The sequence below is a fragment of the Lepisma saccharinum genome, chromosome 30 (genome assembly GCF_977018435.1).
Source record: "Lepisma saccharinum chromosome 30, izLepSacc3.1, whole genome shotgun sequence".
In the NCBI taxonomy this organism is placed as follows: domain Eukaryota; kingdom Metazoa; phylum Arthropoda; class Insecta; order Zygentoma; family Lepismatidae; genus Lepisma; species Lepisma saccharinum.
Window position 1 is genome coordinate 43,844,286 of NC_139258.1, and position 15,619 is coordinate 43,859,904.

The 15,619-nt window shown below is 38.8% G+C and overlaps 1 protein-coding gene across 5 annotated transcripts in view; it reads right to left on the reverse strand.

The window, feature by feature from the left end:
- The window catches only part of LOC145981815 (uncharacterized), a 239,341-nt gene that overhangs the window by 76,529 nt on the left and 147,193 nt on the right, over window positions 1-15,619 (reverse strand). For 4 of the 5 annotated variants that reach the window (XM_083115248.1, XM_083115247.1, XM_083115246.1 and 1 more), the window contains exons 5-7: window positions 12,618-12,760; window positions 7,632-7,893; window positions 5,597-5,742 (exon numbers count right to left, since the gene is read on the reverse strand). In XM_083115248.1, the coding sequence (XP_082971374.1) occupies window positions 5,597-5,742; window positions 7,632-7,893; window positions 12,618-12,760 (551 nt within the window). Of the gene's footprint in view, window positions 1-3,192; window positions 3,497-5,596; window positions 5,743-7,631; window positions 7,894-12,617; window positions 12,761-15,619 lie in introns of those variants that run through there. The other variant, XM_083115250.1, reaches the window with a different exon arrangement.

Genomic DNA, 15,619 nt, shown 5'->3' on the forward strand with positions numbered 1-15,619 from the left:
GTGGGATCCGAACCAGTATGCGTATCCACCGGGTATCGAACCCGGGACCCCTTGATTACAAGGCGACGACGCTACCACTGTGCCATCGGGGAGGCCTATATACACCCTAATAAATCACAAAATCAATAAGTGTCTTTGTTATGTTGCTAGAGTAACACATGATATAATTGTAAAGATTAGTGAGAATTCTAGGTAGGAATGCATTCTGCAGTTTTCACAGGGGTGGGCAGTTGCCCCCCTGTCCCCCTCTAGTTACGGGCCTGAGTCCATGTGATGAAAATTCAAATATATTCTTTTTATGACAATTTTTCATTCTACCACAATTTAGTCTATCTCCCTAAGATACAACTCCCCATTTATTTCCTTTCATCTTACGTCGACTAATTGCGCGAGGTAGAAAATGGCCACCGTACGTTCCTCGCCTGTCGTACCGCTTGCACCGTTACTAAGCCATCCGAAACCAGCTTGTTCCACCCCTTTTGGCGCGGAGATGCTCTCGCACATTGTTGCAACATTTATTCCCATATGATTTGGTATGGAGGGTGGTGCTTGGGTTGCGGCGTGATCGACGGCAGATTACTGACAGCTAGCGCAGCCAATGGGGGCCGAGTTATGACCGTCAAACACCAGCGTGCGCTTCGAATCAACCGCCAATCATCATGTAGTTCCTCTCTATTCACGTTTTACGAACACTATTGTGTTTAGTTGGTTCCTCGCTTTGGGGTTTGGTGCTTGTAGATTCCTCTTACATAACGTTTCGTCAACACAGTGTGTGACCTAAGAAAGAACAAATGAATAACGATTCCTCGCAATACTCTTAAGTTTGCACCTTCCTCTCTTGGGGGTGCTGTGCTTGTCCGCCCGTTCTTTGTCAATATCTCAACTTCCATGGAGTGTATAGCAGCCACACCCAGATTCCCGCTATCCTCGGGAGTAGCTCTATTACGTGTAAAAATCTTGGTCCAATCAGAGCACTTTTAAAACTTCCTCGCTTTGGCGTGAAAAGTCGAGCTTCCTCTTAATGGAGGGTGGGAAAACAGGGGTGTGTGTGTGTGTGTGTGTGTGCATGTATTGTGTGCTTTCACGTATCACATTTTACGTTGCTTTTCTGCCTACTTGGGCTGATTGCCCAACACAAATACTCTTACCCAGTTCAGGATTCGAACCCGGTAACATCCGTGGCAATATTGTGAGTCAAGAACCCGGCGCCCTCAGTCACCGAAGCGACTCACGTATATATGCAGTCCTAGGTGTGTGGATATTTACGTATATGTATTATACGTACTATACATATGTGTATATATAGGGTTATTAATGCAGTCTGTGTTATATGCTCTTTCGTGCCTTTATTTATTTCTAAGTTCCCCGTTTCTCACAACCGGATCAAGAAAGTGTGGGGCGTTACCCCCACACCCCCTATACGCCTTCATGGCGTGGTGCTATGCACAGGGGAACACTTTTACCGTGCATATAGTACCGTACCATGAAGGCACATTTTAGAGGTTTTAGGTGTAGGGACCCACACATTCTAGATCTCAGCCATTTAGGAGGTGATGTAATCCGTACCACGCTCCGGCAGCCTTCCCCCTCCCCCGTGGAAGGAAGTCTTCTATAGAAGACAGATCTTACAGCTGGATCGCGAAACAATTATTGCACAGTGAAAACCCTTCCGTTCCCAACACATCTAATGTTTCTTCTCCCATGATCAAATGCTTACTCATTTAGGTATCTCCAGTGACGTGCCCAAGGGAGGGTTGGTGGGGTCATTACCCCATTTGACACAGTCCTTAAAAAAAAGAACGTCAAAAACAGGAAAATATGGCAAAATGAGGACTGACCACCAAAAATAGTATGCGTAACCCCTCTCCCTGCCGAAAATCGTTGGCACGCCACTCTATCTCGGACACATTTTTAAAAACAACTCACCAGAAAGTTTTATAATTTCGTATTACAGACTGAAGTAATGCACCTTTAACACGATCAAATGAATCATGAACAAGTCCTTGAATTGAACGCTTAAAAGGAAATGATGTCAGAGACAACGCCATTTTTCTCTTGGATCCAAGGTTCGGTCAAAGAATTTCTATTTAGGAATGGTTCTAATTAATGCACATTTATATCCTCAGTATATTCTAGAACATTGCACAGATAAATGATTTATAAATACTGCCAGTAGTTCGACTCCACTTATTGAAGAACATTCCCTCTCGTGCATTCCAGAGATTAAAAATTACAACGAACTGCTCTACATGTGGCGATACCTTTGCTGTGCAGCTTCCAAATGCTGACAAGTCTCTACATAGTGCTCAAGTTTGCTGCGACAATACTGAAAGCTCAATAACAGTTTACGTGCAATATTATCAGAAACAGGGTTATAGAACATGCTCCGTCTTGCCTTGATAAGTATTTATCCCCTATAATTATAGTCACATTATTCAAAAACCAAAAATCCTAGTTTTATCTAATGTAAACAGAAATATTTCCTGAAGGTGTGTGGGGGGGGGGGCTCGAGCCCCCTAATTCCCACCTTGGATACGCGCTATTAACAATAACGGGGTTATAGAACAATCTCAGTCTTGCGTCGATAATTGTATCTCTTTAAATTATCATCACATTATTCAAGAAGACTAGAATCTAATTTTATCTAGTGTAAACTAAAATATTTCCTTTCCTGGGGAGGGGGCTCGAGCCACCTGATTCCCACCTTGGATACGTGCTATTAATAATAAGAGGGTTATAGAACATTCTTCGTCTTGCCTCGACAATAATTTCTCCTTAAATTATCATCATAGGCCTATTATTCAAGAAGACAAATACCTAATTTTATCTAGTGTAAACTGAAACATTTCCTGGGGGGGGGGGGGGGTTTGAGCCACCTGATCCCCACCTTGGATACGCGCTATTAACAATAACAGGGTTATAGAACATTCTCATTCTTTTCTCGATAATTATTTCTCTCAAATTATCATCACATTATTCAAGAAGCCTAAATCCTAATTTTATGTAGTATAAACAGAAAAAATCCTACAAGGGGGGGGGGGGGGCTTGAGCCCCTTGATTTCCACCTTGGATACGCACTATTAACAATAACAAGGATACAGAACATTCTCCGTATTGCCTTGATAATTATTTCTCCTTAAATTATCGTCACATTATCTTATTTCACACCACAAGAAATCAAAAACCTGATTTTATCTAGTGTAAACTGAAAACTTTCGGGGGGAGGCTCGAGCCCACTAAGACCTCTCCTTGGATATGTGCCTGGCTCAGTACACCATGGTTATGGTTATTTTGCGTGTTTTGAAGTTATATTGAGTCTGTAGTTGAAATTTGTCTCACGAAGAACGCTTCACTGTAAAGCGAACGGGCTCCTTTCAGTCCTCTTCTGCAACGATGATGACGTCATGCACCCGAAGGGAGAGTTTTCAGGATCTGCTTGCATCCACCTCTTTAGTCTTTACACCATGAGTCCGCCCCTGTCCCAGAGGGCACATGGCTATGAAAAATATTACAACATTACATGTTTTGTAAATGAATAAAAGGTGAATGAACACACAAACATTCAAGCAAACTATACAAAACGAAATGTATCTATGTATGTACTACTCTATATCCATTTAAAGACAATAATTCCCCGCTACGGAAACATTGACTGGATCTGAAATGCACAAAAAGCCACCAAATTCAAATGCCCGAGCACAACTCGGGCTCCCCGGTAAAGGGGTTAATATATATCCACCAGATCCACAACTACCAACGACCCTAACCCACTCCAAAACAACCATACTGTACTCAATTTATCCAGCGATAAAGTCGGCACTGATGAAATAGCTGTTCTATCCAAAGGCCTTACATTCTCCCCCCACAACTCCCCCCAACCAATTCTGCCTGCTTTTTGAAATACACACCTTTACACGCAACCTCAGATGGCAACATTTCTTGGCCAAAAACCCCTCAATCCAAATCACTACCAATGAAACCCACCCGAGTCTCCTTCAATTTTGCCCCCCACGTCCTCCCAAGATCCTCCCTCCAACCCTACCAACCATCCCTTGGAAAGGTACATTACCGCCATCATTTCCACCACCTATGACAGCTCATTCCTAAATGACCTCCGCAACAAACCAAACCTCAAGTCCTCCCAACAGAAAGCTCTCCTAATCTCCGCAACAACCATAACATCAAAATCCTCCCAGCTGCGAAGGGGTCCATCACGGTGGTCTTGAACTCTCAAGATTACCTGGCGCCACTTTCCAGTTGGCAGACTCCTCCACCTACAAACCTACCACAGCTGACCTATCCTCCGAACACCTTAACAAAATCCAGGAATTCATCCACACCCAAGGCCCCCTGAAGGCCTGACAGCTCCTACCACAGCCACATTAATTCCTGATGACCCCTGCACCCCCACCTTATATCTACTGCACAAAATTCACAAACCTGGCAACCCTGGTAGACCCATTGTGTCCAGCTATAACTCACCTACTGAAAAATCTCAGCCTTTGTTGACTTCCATCTACAGCCTCTTGTGAAAGCTCTGCCCTCCTACCTCTACGACACCAACCACTTCCTCCAGAAAATCGGCACCCTTCCACCATTGCCCCCAAACACCATCCTTGCCACCATCGATGTCACTTCCCTCTACACCAACATACCCCATGCCCATGGCCTCTGCTCCATAGAATTCTACCTCAATAGCAGACCCAAACCTCACAACCCCAGCACCAACTTCCTGACCCACCTAGTCCTCACATGTAACAATTTCACCTTTGAAAACGAACATTTCCTAGAGATTCAAGGTACAGCCAAGGTTTTTTTTTTAACTTTGCACCAGTTTCATGTGAATTTTGCTATAACATAACATGTAATTTAATGTTCTGATGTAATTCTCAAATATTTAAAGCAAAAATCTTGGTAAATTGATGCATATAATTAAGAGTATTAAGGGTTTTTTTAGTGCACCTTTATGCACAAAAAGGCTAATCGGGACTGGACCTACAGTATACAGTGGAATCGAACCACTATGTGGCATATAATTATAATGGAATAAAGAAGCACTATGAAGCACTATCGTTGACACTGTTCCCAAATACAAATGTTCCTCCACAAGCTACAGGGATTTTACAGGAAAGCTGTAGATACAATTTTTAAAATGTCATTCCTGTAATACTTTCTTCCATTACTAAATATTCTAGTCTTGTTCCATTGCGATTTTGGCTGAGACCTGAAGTTTAATAGTTCACCACAAAGGAAAACTTTCTAATTATTTCCTGCATGCTCCTGCATGCACAGAGTGAAGAATGAGGTATTATTTGAGAAAGAATCATGTACTGACTCCAGGTTAGCTTCAACAGGGCATCAGTTGCAAATTTGTGGACTGGGAAGTCTGAAAACGAAGGTGCATCCTTCTTGTAAACACTATCCCATCTCAATAGTTTTCTGCACTGCTTCCACATCCAAGTCTCTTATTCCATTCTTCTATTTTCTCCACTCTATATGTGCTGACTGCATCGTGTTCTTGTCTTCACATACTGGGTTTTCATGGAGAAGTACAAATTACCCAAAATAAACAATTTAAAATTATTTGTTTACATACCTCTAAAAGATAGTTGACTTCTCTTAAACTTCATCTGTACAAGGTTGAATCGGTGTGAAATATATCCTGCATTGGCTCCATGGAAGTGTTCCTCCATTTCTCTCCAATTGATTTCTTCTGCTTTCATGATTTTCATCTCGTAAAATCTAGAAATGAAATAGAACTTTTTTTATCACCTTTGATACACAGGGTATTACTGCAAAACAACAACAAATTTTCATACCACAAACAGGACATGAAGATGAATAAATTTCTCATTAAAGTTTTGTAATCCTACAAGCATACGAAAAATGGTATTTTCTATGTAAGTACAGCTTGACCAAGATGAGCAAAAACCTTCTGGCAGAGTCATTGAAATTTCAATCATTGTCCACCGTATGTGATGCAAATCAGATGTTTATGATGTAATTCTGCCCTTGATTGATTTGCTTTATTTTACTATGCTTTTTGTGTCATTTTTGGATAATTTGTAAAGATGGAGATGAGCGATGACATGATAAAATTGACGAACTCGAAAACATCCATGCCCAGGCTGGGATTAGAACCCAGGACCCCTGGTGCCGTAGCGTGATGTGCTAACCACTTTGCACGGGGACCTGCTTCTGTCCTTGCATTTGTGAAAAGACATGAGGCGTTCTTCAACACATGGTCATCACCTTTAGTCAATGCTAAGTGTTTACATCATCACAAAGGGAAAAACCATACACATCAAAAGCAGAGACGTAATATTTAACATTCCTCAAGGGAGGAAAGTTATACTTATGGTAACATGGGGCACTCTGACATATGCAAAAGGAGAAAATAAATGACTGTCCACTTTAGTTTGCAAGTTGACCGGGGTTCTTCTCATCTTGGTTGCACTGTATGCAGCCACATGGAACACACTCAGTTTCCACTGGTAACTACTTTCTCAGTCAGATAACATATTAAAAGTGAAAATGTGATATGGAAACAGTATCATGCCTGTACACAGACACAAATATTTAATGAAAATCTCTCATTAAAATGTTTCCAGACTTTTTTAAAGATTTAAATGAAAAGTGCATTTTTTAATGTAATGCAGGATACAGCAAGCAGAAAATATTATAGTATAACGATTGTCCAACACATGTTCAAAAACTTTGTTTTATGTGATTGTTTCACTAACAGCAGTGTTTCATTAATTGAAAGGAAAGTGTTTGAATTGCTCCTTTGTTTATTTTTATGGGAAACATCAATCAAACATGCTTGCACATCTCAATTTCAAAAAATGATTCGAAAGGGCAAATGCATTATGCAATGTATTCTTCCTCTTGCATAACTTATATCATCAGTTGGAAACTTATTACATGATCTCTTATCACTATGTACATGATAAGCAAACCCACAAATTTGAGTTAAAAAACTCCCTAAGATGGGCCGATATGAAATTTTGGCTGATACCGATAAAGTACTGATATAAAATTTACCAATATTGATAACCAATATTCTACGAATCTGATATAAAATTAGAAATGGTCCTTGAAGAACCTGAAATGTTCATTGATATCCTTAATAAATGTGTTTCCAGGTGACTGCAGTGCAAAAGAAGTTGAATATTTATACATTTACCTTTTTAGAAAGAAGGGCATGGAGATTATTCTTAAAAATTACGACAAAATGGCAGAATTTTGCACTAAATTATAAGGTATTTATCGATAATTGGTAATTTTACCAATAAACCGATATGCCTATATCGGCCGATACTGATAGAGTACTGATTAATCAATCCCATCCCTAAAAAATATCTTTACAGAACATTTTAAAGAGACTCTAATATTTTCAGAATTTTTGCCAAAATTAACTCCCCACCACCTCATCTTGGGCTTTTAGTTAAGGAGAATATTTCCGAAACACCTTTACTCACTCATAAAAAATCCTGAAAGTTTTTTTTTTTTTTCATTTTCATAATTAGTTTGTTCTCTTTTTAGCAGATATTTACATAAATGATGAGATGATCAGTGTTACCATTACTGCTAGTTTTGTCAGAAATAACAATATACTGGATTTCACTTACATCCTTACAACATCAGCAACGATCATGGTATTTGTGCTGGGTCTCTTCAAAAACACTTGAGTGTAGAGATTCTTGATCCAAAAATTTCTAGCCCTCGCTGCTGGGATGCCACTCAATTTCTCAACTCTCTTCCAGTTTATTTGCCGAGTTTGTTCTCTTAGAAGATCCAAATCAACAATGTCCATTGCACTTAATATTGATTCCATCAACTTGCTCCTTAATTCTAGTGTCCACTTTAAACCACACCTGGGTATAGCTGGAGCTGAAAAATAAATAAAACTGAAATAATCAGTCTTGATTGCACTGCATACAGTTCAGGCAAAATCAACCAATGATCTGTACTAGGGATGGCCAAACGGATCCGGATCCGAAAAATCTGGATCCGTTTGGATCCGGATCCAAAAGTTACGGATCTGGATCTGGATCCGAGAGTTCCGGATCCAAAAGTTATGGATCTGGATCTGGATCCGAAAATTCCGGATCAGGATCCGGATCTGAAAATTTCGGTTCCGGATCCGGGTTCGAAAGATTCTGATTTGGATCCGGATCCGGATCCGAGAGTTTCGTATCTCAATCCCATTATAATATTACCACAACTTAAAAGATATTATGATCTTCGATTACAAATAAATTTTTCGTTAGTCCTACAAGAATTTTTTTCAAGTGTTGTTCCTAAAATACTTTGCTACGCATCGGCTAACATACTCATACACACATGTCAGAGGTGATTTTGTAAATGCCATTGAAACGAATCATTCGAATGTATTGGTTTGATTGATTGATTGATTGTTTATTTTACTTCGCGTTTTGTGCCTCTTGGCTAATTTGCGAAGATGGGGATGAGTGATGAAAGGATGAAATTGATGAATGGACATTCACAAACAACCAAGCCCGACCGGGATTCGAACCTGGGACCCTTGGCATCGCAGCGCAATGTGCTAACCACTCGGCCACAGGGTCGGGCCCGAATGTATTGGAAATGAAAACACACATAAATGTGAGACATTCCATTCCAGGATGAAACCTTTAACACATATAACTAGATAGAAATGTTATACAAAAATTATACAATTGTTCTAGTTACAGTTCTACAAATTAAAATAAAACATTATAATATATGCAGTGTTAAATAATTACAAGGGAGGTTATCTAAGTATCCCCCTCCGATTTCCATGAAACTTGGCAGGTGTATAGTGGGGCCCAAAGGCAGAATTACATGTTTTTTTGTTTCAGCTGAAAAACTGTTTTAGGGGGCAAAACCCCCTCAAATGTCAAGATGAAGACAAATTGAAGTGAGGATCTGACCCCTGTGTCCCTCCGATTCCCATAAAACTTGGCAGGTGTATAGTGGGGCCCAATGGAAGAAATACGTGTTTTTTTGTTTCAGCTAAAAAACGGTTTTAGAGGGCAAAATCCCCTCAAATGTCAAGATGAGGACAAATTGAAGTGAGGATCGGACCCGTGTCCCCCTCCGACTTCCATGATACTTGGCAGGTGTGTGTATAAACGGGCCCAAATGAAGAAATTTGTGTTTTTTTTGTTTCGGCTAAAAAACTGTTTTAGGGGGCAACCCCCCCCCCCCTCAAATGTCAATATGAGGACAAATTTAAGTGGGCATTTGACTTATCTGTCCCCCTCCGATTTCCATGAAACTTGGCAGGTGTATAGTGGGGCCCAAAGGAAGAAATACGTGGTATTTTTTGTTTCAGCTAAAAAACAGTTTTACAGGGCGAAACCCACTCAATTGTCAAGATGAGGACAAATTGAAGTGGGGATCTGACCCCTGTGTTCCCCTCCGATTTCCATGAAACGTGGCAGGTGTATAGAGGGGCCCAAAGGAAGAATTTCGTGTTTTTTTTGTTTCAGCTAAAAACTGTTTTAGGGGGCAAAATCCCCTCAAATGTCACGATGAGGACAAATTGAAGTAATATATATGTATATTAGCAGGTAACAATATGTTATAAGCACATTGTTACTTTCCAAAGAAGCGCATGTGGGATGGCAAAACGGATCCGCCTCCGAAAATTCCGGATCCGGATCCGGAAGTACCGGATCCGGATCTGAAAATTCCGGATCCGTGGATCCGGATCCGAAATATTTTAGGATCCGGAACCAACCGTATCCGGATTTCGGATCCGCTAGGATCCGGATCTGGCCATCCCTAATCTGTACCCTGATATCTGAGAAATTATATTATTTTATAAACTATAGTACAGTACATGTAAAGTTGACAAAAATTCTAGAATTTCAGATTTTTGGGCCCTTTAGTTTTTAAGCTACTGTCTTTCAGAAACTCAATAATCGCACAAATTGACAACATTTTGTAATCTTTAAACAGCTGAAGATCAAAAACTATTTGACTTGTAGAATGTGGTGTATTTCTCTTCTGCTTTTAATGAGCTTTAATATCTGACTGTGGTATTTGAATTTTGTAATTCAAATTCAAACACAATTCTCCTTAATTACAAAAAGCTCAATTTCTCTTTCTTCTTAAATATATGTTTTTAAGACACATAATGGGATATTAATGGGCTCCAATAGAAATTATTTTGTTGCATTATAATGCAATAAAATTTGCTAAATTGGTGGGACTTCTATGTTAAAAACCGTTAACTATAACCTGAGTATCATATTGAGGTATTCATATTAATCTATTTTTATAATTTTTAGACTACAAATAACATGAAAACTTCTCATATATGTATAACTTTTAATATCACATAAACAAATTGAAAAATGCACATTAGTGTTTATATTTTAGAATAGGTATACAAATACAAGGTCTTTATATCCAAAATACATATATATATATATAACATTCTCAAACTTAGCAACCATTTCTTATCAACCCCACATTAGTTTAATAACAATTTAATTAATTAATTTTAAAGGAAATAATTTGAGAATATGAAACACAGAACTTCACTGAGCACTTCACGAAAGATAATTGCAGTAAAATTTAGTGATATTCACTAAGAAACAACAAGTTTAGCAGTTATAGATCAATCGATCTCACATCTCTAAAAACTTTCAAATCGCAGCATTCATTGCATATTTCACGTGCAGGCAGGAAGGAGCTACTCTAGCAGCTATTAATCTGACATCTAACGGGACTGATGGTATGTACATATAACGTGGATTTCTTTTTATTATTTGATTTGATTTATTTTACTTTGCTTTTTGTGCCACTTTTGGCTAATTTGCAAAGATGGGGATGAGTGATGATGTGATGAAATTGATGAATAGACACTCTCAAACATCCATGCCCAGGCCAAGATTCGAACCCGGGACCCCTGGCATTGTAGCGCAATGTGCTAACCACTCTGGCATGGGGTAGCCACATACTACATGGCATCACCTTCAATGCACAACCTCTTCACTGTTCATACACCACTGCATATGCATCTGCCATTGTTGAAAGCAGTGTTGCCACTTTACAGCTGTCACCTAGCTCAGCATCCCTGCAGTTTTCACTTCCATGGACTGGGAATGGTTCCCTTCATTGCAGTTTTGACCTTTGGTACAAAAAGATTCACAGGGCTAAATCTGGTGAGTATGGAGGATGACTGATCACATCACTGGAATGAATTTATCAGCCAAAAACCATTCCACAAACAGCAACTGGATGTTGTTCTTCCAAACATACAGAAGTTTCCTTCGCAAGCATTCTCATAGTCATCGAAATCTTCATGTGCTAACTGTCTGACCCTGCAGTAGACAATCAATCATGACCAAACCAGGATGTCAAAAAAAAAATCACCACCACCTTCAGTTTGGACTTGCTCATGTGCTTTTCTTTTCATTCATGGTGAACTGGAGGTTTTCCAATGCATGACTACTGCTTTGTTGCAAGACTATGTTGAAAAATCCAGGTCTCGTTACATGTGATGACCTGTTCCAGCAAGTTGGGATGATATCGGATCTGTTGCAGGATGTCAGAGCATATGTCTTACCTATTTCCCTTTTGCTGCTATGTGAGGGTTCTAAGAACGAATATTGTCCATACTTAAGCATGTTCAATTCTTCATGGAAAATTTGTCTCGCCGTCTGATTATCAATGTTTACCATCTCTGTTATCTTGTGGATACTCTGTCATCAGTCATCACAGACAATTTCATAGATTTTCTGTCAACCCACAAGTTCATGGTTTTTTTACCTTTATCCATGCCCTCCTTATACCTTTGGTGTCATTCAAATATACATCTTCGTGACAAGGTATTGTCTCTGTAATCTCCCCTAGTAACTGAAGACACACTGTTAGTGTTTTGTTCAATTTCACCAGGAATTTGAGGTTCACACTCTCTTTCCACCAGACATGATTCCCGCCATAAGCACACAGCTACAGAGCTCACAGGCACACTAATGGTTAGTCTCTTGTGGATCATCACACTTCCACCTCTCAACTCTCCTTCTCTACTAACATCGCTAGCAGATGGCCAGTCCTGCTTTTGAATAGCCACACCTTGTACAGACACATAAGATAGAAGAAATCTGAAAACTGAAGTAGTGGTCAAAATATCTCCCTAAGCTCTCACATTTTGTAAGATTATTTAACTAGCAAGTAAATCTAGAAGCTTTCCAGGTGACGAATGATAAAAAGATTGTCTCGGGCATTCGACCAGGTGAGTTGTGTAAGATTCCAAGCTTTCGAGAGCTAATGTAACTCTTATCTTCAGGGTAGAAAGAGAGTGTCTTTAGCTCTTGAAAGCTTGAAATATTTTCCACAACTCACCTGGTCGATAGGCCGAGATCATTTCATTATTTAACTTGTTGCAAATTATAATATGAGGAACTTCTGAGCCCAAACCTGGGGCTCCAAATACAATAGTTTTGCTGAAATGGCAAAGAATCCAACATGACCAACCCCCATCCCCCAAAAAACAAGCCAGCTATTTTATTAAAAGAAAGACAAATTGATCCTTATCACTGGCACATGTAGTACAATCTAGTACATGACCAAAATCTTCTTTAAAAAGGAATACTTACAAGAAGGGATTTCTTCTCTTAGTTTCACATAACGCAGGGAGAGTAGATGTGGATCCCTGGAACAGATTCTGAAGAGAGTGTGAAAATTAACAGCATGCTTCGTAACCAAGTATTGGAGGACCTCATCTTCCTCTCGGGAAAACCTAAGTGAGAAAAAAGCATGTGTTAATTAAAACATTTTGTACGAGAGTTACTGAGGTAGTTATAGTTATTAAACAAGGTTACATGTGAATTTTTTTCGCCGAGTCCACTAAAATTTTACTGATAAGAATCCAATATAAACTTACCAATATTCCATGCTGAATCCTGTAATTGATCTATGTAACCAGACGACTGCTATGAATTTTACCTTGAAACTCAGTGCATGTTTAGAAATTGTTTTGCAAAACCAGGACACACGAATCACATGTCTATACTTCTTAAATGGCAGAATTTTGCACTAACAGGTCATTTACATATAAATCAGACAGGAAATATATTATCACGTCTCTTTGAATCCAAGCTGCCACTGAAGGTAATGCATACTTTAATTATTACCACAGCTTCACTATTTAAGGCACACAGATGTACTTGCTGGTACCAGTTCAATACTGTACAATAACATATACATAGATGATTCTTTACTTTTGCATTTACCATTAACAATACTTCAATTGTGGTCTATCTTGCAGTTTTCAAATTTCTCACCCCACAAAATAACTTTACATCACATGAGTGACACTTTTCTATCTCCATTTTTAATGCCCCTTTAATGTGTACTTTAGAAACACTGACTCTCAGACCACATTTTTACTGCAAAGAGCACAATAATAAACATTCATCCTTTGTTTACCCTTTGTACTTGACTGGTAAAAATAGACTGACTTCATTCTGCGAAATGTTGATTGTCATTTCATCCATATTTTTTCTATTAAAGATATACTAGGATTTATAATTACAATCTTAATATTAATACAACTCATTAATATTTCCCACAACACTAGAAGATCCAGAAACTTTACCCCCGCAATCCCCTAGTAACACCAGTACATATTCAACCAGAATGATTATTTCCTATTTGCGTATGGAATTCTATGGTCAATCCCAAATAAGCTGGGGGGAGGTATTAGCACTAGTCTTGTCCATTTTAATTCTGCTAATTATGCTGATACATCATAAAAGAAATCTTTGAGGTCTACAATTCTACCCAATCAATCAAATACAATTTTGAATAATACTAGCAACCACCCCCTTATTAACTTGAATCGGAGCTCAACCAGTAGAAGATCCATACATTATAACTGGAGAAATACTAACAATTACATTCTTTATATACTTTATTATATCCCCTGCAAACATTATTAAAATGAGAAATTAATTAAAAAAATGTCTTCTTGGCCGAAACTTAAGCATATGTCTTCAAAACATAAAACAGAATGTAAATATTCTAGAAGTCTATACATACTAACTATTATGCAATTAAATATATATCAATATAATAAATCCCCTAGAACCAACGAAAAACAAATAATTAAGTGAAAGAGGAAGAAATATCTTTCAAGCCAAATATATTAATTTATCATAGCGAAACTGTGGTAAAGTACCCCAAGCCCAAATATTTATAATAAACCCCAAAACAATAACCTTTAAATAAAATAAATAAGATTTAAAAGATAGTTTCCAAATTTGTTCATGACGTGTGATCTAATGACTGTTTCTTTCTGAGGGAATTTTGGACATGAAATTTTCTCCCAGTAGTCACTCATTCGTCAGCTGTTGGCAATGTGTCAATTAAGTGCCCAGGGTGGAGTAGTTTTTTCACAATTAGTAGTTTTTAGTCGCACATCACCATGTGTCACGAAAATCTACAAACCACAATAACTCGAAACCCATTGATTTCCGACCCCCGGTGCATAGGGTTAAATTTGTTGCAAATGTGCTCTAATATTACCCCTTTCCAGTAATAAGTCGAATTAAAAATCAAATTAAATTCCAAAACAGTTTAAAGTAGAAGTAGTATACAAATTCACTTTGGCACAAAGAAAACTAGAAAAAACTTCAAAAGATGACTAGGAAAAACCACTTCACTTGGCACTAAGAAAAATGCATTTTGGAAGGAAAACTAATAGGGATAATTAAGATCTATTCTTCATCAGGATCCGAACACTCCGTGTATGTGTTGCACATAACAGAATAGGGCTTCTCATTATACTCTTTTTTATCTATAAATACATTTCTGTGCCTGACAATATTGTCAATCATCATCATCATCCATTGTGATAAAAAGCAATTTGTCATAAAAGTTAAAAATTGGTACGAAATAGGTAGGTATCAGAATAGGAAAGCTATAATGAAATGACATCATACTTACAGTCTGCGCGGAAAGTATTGACGCCAACAGCATTGACGTCAATTATTTTCACGTTTTTACATAGGACCTATCTCCTAAACGACACCGTGAAAAGAGTTGTCGTTCATGGGCAGTAAACTACCACCTGCGATCTTCCTTTGTTCATAGCTGCAAGTTTCAACTTGCTCAGTTTCGAGTGGGAGACGTTGTTGTACGTGCGCACGTGCGTGTGGTATTTCCTGTGAATTTTGGGCTGTTGTGTTGGTGTTCTGAGTTGATTTTGTGTGTGAATCGATGCCTTACAACATATTGAAGCCTGGTGATACTGAGCAGGTGATTGCCTTGTTTAGAGCAGGCATAAAAAGCACAGAAATCGCGACACAAACAGGCGTGAACCCGAGAACAGTGCAACGTTTGGTGAAACGCTTCAAGGACGAAGGTGGTGTCAAAATGCCTTGCCCAAAACCTAAGTCTGGTCGGCCTAGGAAAGTGTCTGAAAAAACACTGCACATCATGAAAAGGCAGCTAAGGAACCAACCTTCGTTAACAGCTAGGGAACTGAAAGAAAAAAATCCTCTGTTGCTTGATAATGTGTCCCTCCGGACAATTCAGGAGAAGATCCATGATGACTTAGGGCTACGCAGTTACAGAGCTCGCCCGAAACCTCGCCTTA